Source organism: Scatophagus argus, chromosome 10, assembly GCF_020382885.2.
Source record: "Scatophagus argus isolate fScaArg1 chromosome 10, fScaArg1.pri, whole genome shotgun sequence".
Taxonomy (NCBI): Eukaryota; Metazoa; Chordata; class Actinopteri; family Scatophagidae; genus Scatophagus; species Scatophagus argus.
The window spans coordinates 819,496-833,836 of NC_058502.1; the positions used below are offsets into that span (position 1 = coordinate 819,496).

General features: G+C 48.0%; 4 protein-coding genes and 1 pseudogene across 21 annotated transcripts in view; 3 read left to right on the plus strand and 2 right to left on the minus strand.

Annotated features, from left to right (window-relative positions):
* Nucleotides 1-7,615, plus strand: part of LOC124066151 (NLR family CARD domain-containing protein 3-like) — a 39,637-nt gene extending 32,022 nt beyond the window's left edge. For 8 of the 18 annotated variants that reach the window (XM_046402303.1, XM_046402308.1, XM_046402305.1 and 5 more), the window contains 9 exons: nt 245-349; nt 2,368-2,466; nt 3,070-3,148; nt 3,274-3,502; nt 3,652-5,458; nt 5,567-5,740; nt 5,856-6,029; nt 6,292-6,338; nt 6,415-7,615. In XM_046402303.1, coding sequence (XP_046258259.1) covers nt 245-349; nt 2,368-2,466; nt 3,070-3,148; nt 3,274-3,502; nt 3,652-5,458; nt 5,567-5,740; nt 5,856-6,029; nt 6,292-6,338; nt 6,415-6,998 — 3,298 coding nt within the window. In that variant the 3' untranslated portion in view covers nt 6,999-7,615. The remainder of the gene's footprint in view (nt 1-244; nt 350-2,367; nt 2,467-3,069; nt 3,149-3,273; nt 3,503-3,651; nt 5,459-5,566; nt 5,741-5,855; nt 6,030-6,291; nt 6,339-6,414) is intronic. The other 10 variants (XM_046402314.1, XM_046402319.1, XM_046402309.1 and 7 more) reach the window with 4 other exon arrangements.
* A 1,044-nt stretch (nt 7,616-8,659) lies between these two features.
* LOC124066162 (histone H2A-like) lies at nt 8,660-9,154 on the minus strand. Its single transcript, XM_046402356.1, has one exon. It carries the CDS (start codon nt 9,099-9,101, stop codon nt 8,715-8,717), a length of 387 nt encoding a protein of 128 aa, XP_046258312.1. The 5' UTR covers nt 9,102-9,154; the 3' UTR covers nt 8,660-8,714.
* Nucleotides 9,155-9,446: 292 nt separating this feature from the next.
* Nucleotides 9,447-9,924, plus strand: LOC124066161 (histone H3). Its single transcript, XM_046402355.1, has one exon. The coding sequence runs from the start codon at nt 9,462-9,464 to the stop codon at nt 9,870-9,872; it is 411 nt and encodes a 136-aa protein (XP_046258311.1). The 5' UTR covers nt 9,447-9,461; the 3' UTR covers nt 9,873-9,924.
* A 733-nt stretch (nt 9,925-10,657) lies between these two features.
* LOC124065744 (histone H2B 1/2-like) lies at nt 10,658-11,108 on the plus strand. The gene has a single exon (XM_046401434.1). It carries the CDS (start codon nt 10,694-10,696, stop codon nt 11,060-11,062), a length of 369 nt encoding a protein of 122 aa, XP_046257390.1. The 5' UTR covers nt 10,658-10,693; the 3' UTR covers nt 11,063-11,108.
* Nucleotides 11,109-12,179: 1,071 nt separating this feature from the next.
* LOC124066260 lies at nt 12,180-14,335 on the minus strand (annotated as a pseudogene).
* Nucleotides 14,336-14,341: the final 6 nt, after the last annotated feature.

Sequence of the window (14,341 nt, forward strand, 5' to 3'; positions counted from 1 at the left end):
TCCCCGGGCACTTGATGCTGCCCACTGCTCCTGTGTGTGTTTCACTGCATGTAATTTGCCAGGTGTTGCATGTGTGTGTTCAACTAAGGATGGGTCAAATGCAGAAGACGAATTCAGTGTGTGTATGTAAAAAATATATGTACTGTCAATAAAGTGATTCTTCTTCTTCTTCTTCTTCTTAAAGCTGAATTTTTTCTAAACGTGTGCATTTTAATGATTTAAATTCTGTCTGAATCCCTCCAAGACCCGACACTCCTGAACCTGAACCTGAACCTGAACCCAGCAGTGTGTCTATTAAGAGTGATGATTCTATGAAGCATCCACCTGTTTTTAAAGATGATGATCAAAGGTGAGGACATCAGACTGATATTAAAGACAACATAATGTGTTTTCATCAGACTCTCATCATGAATTCCTCAGTTTTTGAAGGTTTCCAGTGGTTTACATTGGAACACACAGGCACCTCTGAACTCCTAAATATCTTCCACATTGTTTGGAATTGGCCCACGTTATAAAGAGGAACTATTCTGCTGTATGAATTCTCAGGTCCGGTTGCTTGTTATGCAAAGAAAAGAAAAGTCCACATATTATCATAAATGTCTGTCTGTCTGTTTGCCCAAATTGTGTAGGCTGGGCTACATGTGTGCAAGCACCTTTAAGTAATGTTTCACTAATACACACAACAAACAAAACTAAATAACCCTAGTAAACTTATGAATCTGGCCCAATATATCTTGCTTTATCATTAACTCTTACCTTGCTAGTATGCAGTGGACTGGTTAACATGGGCAGATTTAGGTGACAACCAGACATAATCCTCACATATCAGTCCTTTACATTCAGTTGGCAAAATAAAAATGTAAGAGTGCGGCTTTGTAAATTTCGCTTAAAAGAAAATACGGTGTATGGGTGCTCCTTGATCAGTCCTCTACTGTCGGCTTCGTCTTCTAGATGTACTCATCTGCTTCGGCTGGTGTGTCAAAGAAAAAGTTGCGTTCATCGTTGGTCAGTAGCAACCTTGCGGGGTTCACGCAGCCTCTTGCCTCTGGGCAGTTGTGGATCAGCGGTTAGGGTGTCGGACCCGTAACCGGTGGATCGCTGGTTCGATTCCCTGTCCTGGTGTCCATGGCTGAGGTACCCTTGAGCAAGGTACCTAACCCCCACTGCTCCCCGGGCGCTGCACGCGGTCGCCCACTGCCCCGGGTTTGTTGTGTGTGTGTGCACGTCACTTGGGTGGGTTAAATGCAGAGCACAAATTTCGTTGGAGTGAGTTCCCTCCAATGACAAAATATGTCACTTTCATCTTTTCTTTCATCTTTCATCTTCCTCACGGGGTCATATTGTCTTTGCTGCTTGTACACTTCAGTTGGCAGATCTGGGACAAATCTTATCCTGTTGTTCTTATAAGTCACCTCTTTTAGTGACCTCGCGGCTCTCAGAATGTTTTCCCAGACCTTGTAGTTCAGACATTTGACCATGATTGTTCTTGGGGAGATAACGGGTCTCTGACTCGTTGTTATCCGGTGAGCTCTTCAGAGTCGGGGTTCTATCTTTAAGATGTCTGCTATCCATTTTTCCATAAACAAACATGTGTCTGTGCCTTCTTCCTTCTCAGGGACACCCAATATCTGAAGATTTTTTCGCCGACTTGTTCCCTCCAAGTCCTCCACCTTATTAACAAGGAATTTAGTCTTATGATTGAGATTTTCCACCACTTTCTCCAAGCGATTTACCTCATCTCGGCTGTAGATGTCCGCTGCTCGGCTTCAGTGACGCGTCTAGACCCTAGCACATTTTTTAACCTCACTTTGCATGCTTTTTATCGCTGACAGTGCGCCACCCATTTTCGTGTGAAAGTGTTGTTTGAATGACTGAATGGCTTTCATTAAGTCCACAGTCGAGGGGTTTTCCATGTTTATGTCGATGTTGGTGAGGCCAGCCTGCCGTGAGCATGCAGCATGTTCTTCGTCCAGAACGGTGCAGTTTTCCTCATTAGGATCTTCCGTAGCCTTGAGCTTGTCCTTCACTAGTTTTTTTGGGCATATTTAGTATAGTTCCTCTCTAGGCTTTAAAATTGTCTATGTCCTAGCGATATTTAAAGTTTTGACAAAGGGTTTATTGAACAGCAATGGAGCACAAGAAACGCACGTCTATTCAGTGTGCCACCATAACCGGAGGTGCTCCAGTGGTTTACATTAAAGTAGGGCTGGACAAGCTGATCTCAAATCAGAATCAGGAGAGGCTGTCACATGTAACAGTAACGTCTCAGAGTCGATCAGAGCTGATTTCCTTCATTTATCCATGAAGCTGAATTTTTTCTAAACGTGTGCATTTTAATGATTTAAATTCTGTCTGAATCCCTCCAAGACCCGACACTCCTGAACCTGAACCTGAACCCAGCAGCGTGTCTATTAAGAGTGATGATTCTATGAAGCATCCACCTGTTTTTAAAGATGATGATCAAAGGTGAGGACACCAGACTGATATTAAAGACAACATAATGTGTTTTCATCAGACTCTCATCATGAATTCTGCAGTTTTTGAAGGTTTCCAGTGAATTTCTCTGAGCACTAAAACTCTTCAGCAGCAGCTGCCTCACACCACACTGTCAGATGTATTGACACTGGGAGGCCAGTACAACCAGTCTGATACAAACAGACACTGAGCAGCTCCACTGGAGCAGCTGGAGGCTCCCAGTGTTTTGCTCGTGGGCACTTCAGCAGATGCTGAACCAGACTGACTGATGGAGCAAAACACTGAGCTGGGAGCTACAGACAGCTGCAGCCCATTGACTGAATATAAAGATGGATGATATGCAAGCTCCCCAAAAGTGATGTCAAAACCTCTGATCGCCCCCTGGTGGCTGGCTGCAGTACAGCTCATAAGCTCCTCCCCCTTCATGTTAGCAGATGGGACATGAGCCAAACTAAACAAATTCTTTTTGAAATATTTGTATGAAACATGTATTTGTAAGAAGTCATCATTTGTGCTTTGCAGAATACCATGTTTGGCTCCATCTCTTGTATATGCAGCTTTAAGGTGATCTAATTCCTCATGATTCCTCTGCAGATTCGACCAGGAGATTTCAGAGGTTCTCAGTGATCAGTCTGCCCCACAGCACCAAACTGTCTTAGACTCCATATTTGTGGTGTGTACATCAACTACTTTTACATGTGTCACAACAATCTCCACGCTGCAGTTTTTATACTGTCAGTCTGTCCAATGTGGATCTGGTGTTTGGTTCCATTTCATTCATGTGACATTCTGTTCCAGCTGCTGGAGGAGGACATTGTCACTTTTGTGAGGAACGAACTGAAGAAATTCCAGAGGGTTCTGAGTCCAGATGATCCAGGATCTTTAGAGAGTCTGAGGGAGGATGATGAGGTGCTGGATGGTGAGGATGAAGAGCAGAGGAGGAGCAGCAGGGAGGCATTTCTGAAGATCACACAGCACTTCCTGAGGAGAATGAAGCAGGAGGAACTGGCTGACTGTCTGCAGAGCAGTAAGAGGATTTCTCTCAACATTTAATGAGCTGGAGAAATGAGACATTTGCCAAAGTCTCAAGAGATCAACATACACTCATATACTCATTCTTTAAGGGAATGGAATTATGAAATACTTATTGATCTGCTTCCTTGTTTGCTTGTTCAGGAAATCCTGTTCCAGTTTGTTTCCAGCATCAACTCAAATCTAAGCTGAAGAAGAAGTATGAGTGTGTGTTTGAGGGGACTGCTAAAGCAGGAAACCCGACCCTCCTGAATCAGGTCTACACAGAGCTCTACATCACAGAGGGAGAGACTGGAGGGGTCAACGATGAACATGAGGTCAGACAGATTGAAACAGCAGCCAGGAAAACCAGAAGACCAGAGACAACAATCAGACCAGAAGACATCTTTAAAGCCTCACCTGGAAGAGATGGACCAATCAGAACAGTGATGACAAAGGGAGTGGCTGGCATTGGGAAAACAGTCTTAACACAGAAGTTCACTCTGGACTGGGCTGAAGACAAAGCCAACCAGGACGTCCACTTCACATTTCCATTCACTTTCAGAGAGCTGAATGTGCTGAAGGAGAAGAAGTTCAGCTTGGTGGAACTTGTTCATCTCTTCTTCGCTGAAACCAAAGAAGCAGGAATCTGCAGGTTTGAGAAGTTCCTGGTTGTGTTCATCTTTGACGGTCTGGATGAGTGTCGACTTCCTCTGGACTTCCACAACAATGAGATCCTGACTGATGTCACAGAGTCCACCTCAGTGGATGTGCTGCTGACAAACCTCATCAGGGGGAATCTGCTTCCCTCTGCTCGCCTCTGGATAACCACACGACCTGCAGCAGCCAATCAGATCCCTCCTGAGTGTGTTGACATGGTGACAGAGGTCAGAGGGTTCACTGACCCACAGAAGGAGGAGTACTTCAGGAAGAGATCCAGAGATGATGAGGAGCAGGCCAGCAGAATCATCTCCCACATCAAGACATCACGAAGCCTCCACATCATGTGCCACATCCCAGTCTTCTGCTGGATCACTGCTACAGTTCTGGAGGATAAGTTGAAGACCAGAGAGGGAGGAGAGCTGCCCAGGACCCTGACTGAGATGTACATCCACTTCCTGGTGGTTCAGTCCAAACGAAAGAACATCAAGTATGATGGAGGAGATGGGACAGATCCACAGTGGAATCCAGACAGCAGGAAGATGATTGAGTCTCTGGGAAAACTGGCTTTTGAGCAGCTGCAGAAAGGCAACCTGATCTTCTATGAATCAGACCTGACAGACTGTGGCATCGATATCACAGCAGCCTCAGTGTACTCAGGAGTGTTCACCCAGATCTTTATAGAGGAGAGAGGACTGCACCAGATGAAGGTGTTCTGCTTCGTCCATCTGAGCGTTCAGGAGTTTCTGGCTGCTCTTCATGTCCACCAGACATTCATCAACTCTGGTGTCAACCTGCTGGCAGAAGAACAACCAACATCCCAGAAGAAAACAAGAATAGACAAATCTGCAGAGACACAGTTCTACTGGAGTGCTGTGGACGAGGTCTTACGGAGTCCAAATGGACACCTGGACTTGTTCCTTCGCTTCCTTCTGGGTCTTTCACTGCAGACCAGTCAGGCTCTCCTCCGAGACCTGCTGACAAAGACAGGAAGTAGTTCACAGACCAATCAGGAAACAGTCCAGTACATCAAGAAGAAGATCAGTGAGAATCTGTCTCCTGAGAGGAGCATCAATCTGTTCCACTGTCTGAATGAACTGAATGATCGTTCTCTGGTGGAGGAGATCCAACGCTACCTGAGGTCAGGAAGTCTCTCCACAGATCAACTGTCTCCTGCTCAGTGGTCAGCTCTGGTCTTCATCTTACTGTCATCAGAAGAAGATCTGGACGTGTTTGACCTGAAGAAATACTCTGCTTCAGAGGAGGCTCTTCTGAAGCTGCTTCCAGTGGTCAAAGCCTCCAACAAAGCTCTGTAAGTACAGAGGTAGTTGGGTTTATTTGCCACATTTTAAATAGTTTCTTCTCAACAGGAATGAAAAACACCTTACTACTTATTTTTCCCTTTTTACTGTATTTCCAGACTGAGCGGCTGTAACCTGTCAGAGAGAAGCTGTGAAGCTCTGTCCTCAGTCCTCAGCTCCCAGTCCTCCAGTCTGAAAGAGCTGGACCTGAGTAACAATGACCTGTGGGATTCAGGAGTGAAGGTGCTGTCTGCAGGACTGGAGAGTCCAGCCTGTAGACTGGAGACTCTCAGGTCAGGATTTATCAGCTTGCTTGTGACCTGCGTGAGATTGTCTTTGCTTATGTGATTTGAGTCCTCACAGCCCCTTGGGATTATGTGAAATGCTTGTTGTTTGGTGTGTTTGCAGGTTGTCGGGGTGTCTTATCACAGAGGAAGGCTGCGCTTGTTTGGTCTCTGCTCTGAGCTCCAACACTTCCAGTCTGAGAGAACTGGACCTGAGCTACAACCAACCAGGAGACTCAGGGGTGAGACTGCTGTCTGCTGGACCAGACTGCTCACACAGGAGACTGGACTCTTTACGGTATGGAGGGTAGGGATGTGCAGAGAGCCCAGTATCATATCTGTATTTACTGAGGCAGTGAAATATTTGTGTTCCATTTGACAATAATGAGTCGTAGTCACCAGCCAATAAGGGGAAGCTCTTGTGAACTAAAAGAACATCAGCTGACAAGGAACGAGTGCTACTCGTGGACATTTGTAGAGAATAACAAACCTCTGTGTATGAGCGTGATGTTCTCGTTTTGAAAGATGATGTGCTGCTCTGACTCTCCTCCTCCTCTCAGGGTGGAGCCTGCTGGAGGTCGATGGCTGACACCGGGGCTGAGGAAGTGTAAGTGTGTTTCACTCATCCAAAGCTCCAAGTGAAAGATCAGATGAGTAACCGCTGCTGTTTTTCTGTCCATCAGATTCCTGTGAGCTCACACTGGACACAAACACAATAAACAAAAACGTCAAACTGTGTGATAACAACAGGACGGTGACTCGTGTGGAGGAGGATCTGTCATATCCTGACCATCCAGACAGATTTAACAAGTGGCCTCAGGTGCTGTGCAGAGAAGGTCTGACTGGCCGTTGTTACTGGGAGGTGGAGTTGAGGGGACATGTAGACATATCAGTGAGTTACAGAGGAATCAACAGGAGAGGACACAGGTATGACTGCAGGTTTGGAAGGAATGAACAGTCCTGGAGTGTGGAGTGCTCTGATGGTGGTTACTGTGTCTGGCACGATAACAAAGGAACGCCTGCCTCCTCCTCCTCCTCTCCTGCCTCCAACAGAGTTGCAGTGTATGTGGACTGTCCTGCTGGCATTCTGTCCTTCTACCGAGTCTCCTCTGACACTCTGATCCACCTCCACACCTTCAACACCACATTCACTGAACCTCTTTATCCGGGCTTTGGGTTCTGGTTTGGCTGGTCTGGTTCAGTGTCTCTGTGTTCTCTGGAGGAGGAGGCGTCTCCTCCACTTAGAGAAACATTGACGCACAGCTGATGTTAGGATGCAGGCTTACTTATGGTTCCTAGAGTCTCCAAAAGTAGAACAGGAACCACAGCCTGGAACCATCTTTGGGCTAACAACCTCTCTACGTTTAACAGTAGACTTAAAACTTTTTGATAAAGCTTATAGTTAGTGCTGGCCTAGACCGGCCCCTGCTTATGCTGCTACAGGCTTAGACTGCCGGTGGATCTCCCATGATGCACTGAGCTTCTCTCTCCTGCTCACACATTCACATCCCATCAATGCATGTGACTAACTCGACTTCTTCAGAGTTTCGTCTTTCAGCTCCCACGTATCGTGTCTGGACCTCCTGCTGAGGTCCTGCTTGACACCGATTGTTGTTCTTATTGTTTAGTTGTATTTTTACATGATTGTGTCATATAATAGTTACTTTACACATCATTAATATTATTACCTATAGTTCCAATACTCCAGTACGCCTCCCCCCTCCTCTCCCCTCTATCTCACCTGAGCTGTCACCAAGTGTTTGCTCATGAAGGAATGTGGCTCTTAAAGACTAAAGAGTTTCGTCTAGAACTGTTGTATTTGTAAAGTGTCATGAGATAACTTGTTGTGATTTAGCGCAGTATGAATAAAGTGAATTGAATTGAGCTGATGTGAGTTCATACTGACTGATGGATGGCTGCGAGACCTGAGCAAAGCTGATGTAATTACACGAAATGTTCTGAGGAAACAGGAAACTGGAGTTCGAACAGGCGGGATGGTCGGTGAGTCTACGATCAGACCACAAAGCAAGAACACTTTCCTCATTTCTTGAGTAATTTAAGGGTTAGTTTTAAGTAAAACAAAGTGTGAGGGGAGATAGATAGATAGATAGATACTTTATTGATCCTGAGGGAAATTCAAGCATCCAGTAGCCCATTACAGCAGTGTAGCTTAGTCAAAAGTAAGCTAACAAACAACCAAAAAGGCCTAACTGTTAGCGGGAAAAACAGACTAAACGTACAAAATAAACTAACGTGCTACATAAAGTACAGTGATGTGATGTGGTCTGTTAAAACCAGCGAGGAGCCGAGCGGCTGCGTTCTGAACTAGTTGGACGTGTGACAGGGACTTGTGGGAGATGCTGGACAGAAGACAGTTGCAGTAGTCTGGCTGTGAGTTTTTGCCTGGTGGACAGAGGACCGAGCTTGATTGGTCCCTGGAGATGTGGGGGCTAACCAGTATAATTTCTGGTTTTTCTTTGCTTCAGTATTAGTCATGAAATCACACATCATGGACATCAGATCAATAGTTTATATTGTTTACTGTTAATGTTATGAGTGAGGCCCCAAACCAGTAGTTTTACTTTAATACTGTAGCTACATTTATAACACGTGAGGTGCTTCATGTAGGATGGTTACTTACAAAGCAGTACTTTTACTCTGCTCTGAAGTGAAGCTGAGGTGGATCAGAACCAGTTTTAGTGTTCTGACAGTAAGGTTTTATCCTGAAAATCACGGTTGTAGGTTTTTATATCTATCTGTCTATATCTATATACTGTGTATCTATCTATACAAACAAACGTTTCTTCTATATGTAATAGTTTCCATTTAGTTCTTTACTGGACATTAAATATTTATTTAATGCACTAAATGTAACAGCAGGTGCATGACGGAGACCTGAGGGGAGCTGCTCTTTATCAGACGGGAGTGTGTGGCTCTTAGAAGAGCCGTTTTGGGGCCGTTTCCGGTCGGTGGGTCTGCGGGTCTACTTGGTCTTGCCGGGCTTGTCGGTCTTCTTGGGCAGCAGGACGGCCTGGATGTTGGGCAGCACGCCGCCCTGAGCGATGGTCACTCCGCCCAGCAGCTTGTTGAGCTCCTCGTCGTTGCGGACGGCCAGCTGCAGGTGACGGGGGATGATCCTGGTCTTCTTGTTGTCGCGGGCGGCGTTTCCAGCCAGCTCCAGGATCTCAGCGGTCAGGTACTCCAGCACAGCCGCCAGGTAGACGGGGGCGCCGGCACCCACACGCTCCGCATAGTTCCCCTTCCTCAGCAGCCTGTGGACACGACCGACCGGGAACTGCAGCCCGGCACGGGAGGAGCGGGTCTTGGCCTTGGCTCTGGCTTTTCCGCCTGTTTTACCTCGTCCGCTCATTTTCACTACCGGTTTCTGGTCTGAACTCAGAATCTGTGAGCTCCGCAGACTCGACCGTCAGTTTTATGTCGGCCGAGCTCCCGGGGGAGCTGCTGTCACACCAACCAGAAGAGGGGCTCCGGCCGAGGGCGGCCGCGCTCCGTTTTGGCGGACTTTTTGAACAGATTTCTCTCCAATAGGCAGCGGAGGTTGTGGCGGCGTGTCGCTCCTCCGGGCGGTGCTGAGCTCAGACAGACGCTCCACCAATCAGGAGCAGGCGGCCTGAAGCGGCGCTAACGTTTCACTGCCGCCCCACAGTTTAAGAGCAGCGGCTCTCCAGTCTCCGCCACACTTTTCTCCCGCTCAGAGAAACAAAGTATCATGGCAAGAACCAAGCAGACAGCCCGTAAGTCCACCGGCGGCAAAGCCCCCCGCAAGCAGCTGGCCACCAAGGCCGCCCGTAAGAGCGCCCCGGCCACCGGCGGAGTGAAGAAGCCTCACCGCTACAGGCCCGGCACTGTGGCTCTGAGGGAGATCCGCCGCTACCAGAAGTCCACCGAGCTGCTGATCCGCAAGCTGCCCTTCCAGCGCCTGGTCAGGGAGATCGCTCAGGACTTCAAGACCGACCTGCGCTTCCAGAGCTCCGCCGTCATGGCTCTGCAGGAGGCCAGCGAGGCCTACCTGGTCGGCCTGTTCGAGGACACCAACCTGTGCGCCATCCACGCCAAGAGGGTCACCATCATGCCCAAAGACATCCAGCTGGCCCGCCGTATCCGCGGAGAGAGGGCTTAAGCTGAGCCGAGACCCGCTCACACCCCAAACATAACGGCTCTTTTAAGAGCCCCGCACTGTTTTCCCTGAAGAGCTGCTTCCTGTGCTGTGACAAAATCTTTTCTTTATTTCAATTTAAATGAGCAGAAAGCAGATTCTAATTCTTTATATAAACCCACTTAAATATCTTGTTTTGACACATTTAATTGTATAATTTATCACACTGACTGGATGTTCCGGTGTAAATTCATTACTCAGTGACACAGTTTTAAGATTATTATTATTAAATCTTAATACTGTGCTAATTGCTGATTATTCCTTCCTATGCATCTCATTTGCACAATACTCCACAATACTGCGGAGTCTGTAAATACTGTTGCCATCTGGTCCCTGTTCACTGGTTCTATCTTTTATTCTGGTTGTTTTTATATTTCTATTTCTATTTCTAGCATTAGTATTGTAGGTTTTTTTGGGCTTACACCGGGACCAGGGAAACCACCTCATGTTTCCACGTGTGTGAAATGACAATAAAGCTCCTTCTCCTTGAAATAATCACGTTTTGCACTATATATTTATCTCGTTTTTTTCTATTACTATTATTTGTTATTCTGTATGGTGCACAGGAGAGAGAAACATTCCGGAGTCAAATTCCTTGTGTGGCCTCACGTACCTGGCAAATAAAGCTGATTCTGATGACTAGTATTGGCGCATGCGCAGTAGTGACACATAGCCAACCAATGGGAAACGAGCAACAGCACAGTGTAATTTGCATGAGCCTCATACATATAGAGCTATTCCACGCTATGTGTTTCATCTCATAGACAGTGTCTATCTGTGAAAACATGCCTGATCCCGTCAAAGCACCGAAGAAGGGCTCGAAGAAAGCCGTGTCTAAAGCCAGCAAGACCGGCAAGAAGAAGAGGAGGCCCAGGAAGGAGAGCTACGCCATCTACGTGTACAAGGTCCTGAAGCAGGTCCACCCTGACACCGGGATCTCCTCTAAGGCCATGAGCATCATGAACTCCTTTGTGAGCGACATCTTTGAACGCATCGCCGGCGAGGCCTCCCGTCTGGCTCACTACAACAAGAGATCCACCATCACGTCCAGGGAGATCCAGACCGCCGTCCGCCTGCTGCTGCCCGGGGAGCTGGCCAAGCACGCCGTGTCCGAGGGCACCAAGGCCGTCACCAAGTACACCAGCTCCAAGTAAACTGCCGTCAGTCCACACAACACAAACGGTCCTTTTCAGGACCACCCACCGCTTCAGTAGAGAGCTGCAGGTTCTGTCGATACTCCGTGAAATGTGCGCTTCACTGCTCGTCGATACGGCGGGTGATGAGACACTCAGTGTGCAGAGATCGTAAAGTTTAGCCCTAACGTCAGACTGCAGCCCGTCTGGGCTTTCATGGTTCTGAAGCTGCCACAGTACCAGGAGTGTACACAACACAATCTAAAGCCTACGTTAAAACACTTTAATGTGCTTCATAACTCGTTTAGCGCTGAATACACCTGAATGGTGCCAGCTACAACTTCAGATCCTTGATCAGTTTCTTCTTTTCCTCGAAAAAATGGTAAAATGTTTCATTTTTTGTATAATTTTTTTGTATGCATTTGTTTTGAAGAGGTGATTCCAAAATGTGCTCCAACTACAGAACAGGGGACACTTTACTTAGTTTAAGTCACATCCCGTAAAACTTAATAAAGCATATTAACTTCAAGAGAAGTTGCGCTGTGTGTGTGAGTGTGAGGAGCTGCTGAGGACAAAATGTTCTCCCTTACGTCCGCAGACCAGATATAAATGTGACGTCAGTCGCAGAGAGTTGACGATGAGCGGAAGAGGAAATGGACTCGGCAAGAGAGGAGCCGCCGCGGCGGAGTGAAACGGATCTCCGCGGTGTGCTGAAGGTGTTCTTGGAGAACGTTCTCCGTGACGCTGTGACGTACACCGAGCACGCCAAGAGGAAGACCGTCACCGCCATGGACGTGGTCTACGCCCTGAAGAGACAGGGCCGCGCGCTGTACGGCTTCGGCGGTTAAATACGAGTCGACCCGCGGACAACAGCAGCACAAAGGCTCTTGTAAGAGCCGCACACTCCCTCTGAAGAGCCCGTCCTGTTGCGTCCGCGCGAGTCAAAGCAACATCAAGCTGCGTGAAACAGAAAAATGATTCTTCTTCTTCTTTCTACTTTGTTGTGGAAAGAAGAAGAAGTCATTGAAACACCGTCCACAGCAGACCACCCAAGGACTTTTTATGTTAAAGTTTTAAGTGTTACATGATAACCTAAACAGTTTCATTAACAATCACATCATGTTTTCATTTCTGAACTTCAGCACGCAGACTCCAGCATTGGACCCGAGACCCCGTCGTCTTGTTCCGTCTGTGGTGGGTGCTGGACCTTAACCTGGAACACGTCCCACTTCTCAGGTATCAGTCCTTTGTTGAAGAGCACAGAGGCCAAGTGAGAGACCAGCAGTATGGTGGCAAAAGAAGCCAGCATGCAGATGGTCCTGACAGGCGAATACTGAACGTAAACGCCGTCTTCCAGGGTGCATCCTGGGAAACGGACGACAGGCGGCAGCCCTAACAAGGGCTCCCCACACAGAAGTCTTAAACCGAGCCCCAGCAGGAAGCCCACCGCCGCACCGTAGCCGTTGGAGATGTTGAAGAAGAGCACGCAGGTCAGCTGTGGGAACATCAGTATGTAGGCGATTTCTCCACCCAGCACCCAGAAGGCCACCACGCCCGTGTGCAGGAAGGTGAGCGATGTGCCGACCAGGCCGAACAAAACCACAGAAACACGAATCGCCCAGCGGAGCTCGTTCTCTGAAGCCTACAGTGAAAGGAAGCAGACAGGCAGGACAATAAGCACAATGAACAGCATGAGGAGTTTTCATGGCTGCAGGTGATCGGACAAGCCGAGAGCAGGATCAGGTTTCATCCTCGGGTCACCTTCAGGTGCGGGTCACCTTTTACAGGTCAGAAACACACACGGAGTCATGTTTTAGCAGATAAGTGCAGAACATCTTTCTTGTTGTGAAAATATCTGTGACTGCAGTCCACAGTTAAGTGGATCCATGATTCACACGGCACCGTCACTGAACTTCTCCACCCTTTTCTCTCCACATTTACCGTCGTCCTCAGGATCTTCTTGTAAATGTTTGAGGAGAAGATGGAGGCTGAAGACAGCAGGGCGGAGTCGGTGGACGACATCACGGCGGCGGCCACAGCCCCGATGCCGACGACGGAGATGTAAGGCGGTGTTAGGTGGTGCAGGGCGAGGGGTAAAATCAGGCGTAACACCGCAGCTTGGCCGTGGCTGAGGACGAGGCCGACAGCGTCCTCTGGTGGAAGTCCTGGAACCCGAGGTCTCCTATGCTCTTCAGGGTCAAACGACAGGAAAGAGAGATTCATGAAGGTGACGAGCAGACTGTGGACGAAAATACCATCAGACGTGAAATGAGCAGCGTCTCAGCTGCACGCACTGCTCGTTCCCTTACCAGCAGTAAGAAGATATCCAACCACCTCCAGGCTGTGTCTGCAGTCAGTGCACCCACCCAGGGAGGCTGGAAGGTGTGGTTGAAAGACGTGCTGGTGATGTCGACGGAGGTGGGATTCATGAAGAGGAAAGAGATGCACAGCCACTGAGGACAGAGGGGGATACAGAGCCAAGTGGAGGAGCCAGCTTTTAAAGGAACCACGCGTTCCCAAAACGCATTCCCAAAGCAGTAAAATACGCTCCTCAAGGTCCTCAAAGATACGTGTGCGATTCTAAATTGAAGGCATGACCCTTTAATATAAGAGGACACACTGCTTGACAACATACAAGCATTAAAGGCAAAGGTTAAAGGGTAAAAAGTTACTGTTAACCAATCAGTTTGGCATGTTAGCATGTAGCATTTGCTTATTAGCTCCAAATACAAAGCAGGTCTGCAGGTTTTTCTCCAGACAGTCTGACATTAGCAGGAAGGGTCACGTGACCACCGTGAGTCTCTTTTACCGAGGTGACAAAAATGAGAGTGAGCTGGATGATGTCTGTGTAGGCCACCGAGTAGAGACCCCCCAGCAGGGTGTAGGAGATGGCCACGGCAGCAGAGATCCAGATGCACGCGGCGTAGGACAAATCCAGGATCACACTCATCGTCACTCCTGTAAAACACACACTTAAAATACACAAAGGAACTGCATCGGCGTCGAACAAGCAAGCGGGACGGCAGGGTGAGAAGAAGAAGAAGAAGAAGAAGAAGAAGAGGAGGTCTATCACAGAGGCGCACACACACGTTCATACAGTTTGATAAATGATTACCCAAACTGATCAGTGTCGATGTCACCCAAATGATCTCTGACATCAGCGGCGCCACAGACAGGAGGCCACTCATCCTGTCGCCGTACTTGATGTGGAACGGGTCCATCATGGTCACGTACTTCCTGTTCCTCATCGGCTCAGCATAGAAAAGGCCGCCTTTGAAAAGAGAGAGAGACGAGTTCTTC

Coding starts and splice junctions, on each gene's coding strand:
- LOC124066161 (XM_046402355.1), top strand. CDS start 9,462: ATGGCAAGAACCAAGCAGACAGCCCGTAAGTCCACCGGCGGCAAAGCC.
- LOC124066162 (XM_046402356.1), bottom strand. CDS start 9,101: ATGAGCGGACGAGGTAAAACAGGCGGAAAAGCCAGAGCCAAGGCCAAG.
- LOC124065744 (XM_046401434.1), top strand. CDS start 10,694: ATGCCTGATCCCGTCAAAGCACCGAAGAAGGGCTCGAAGAAAGCCGTG.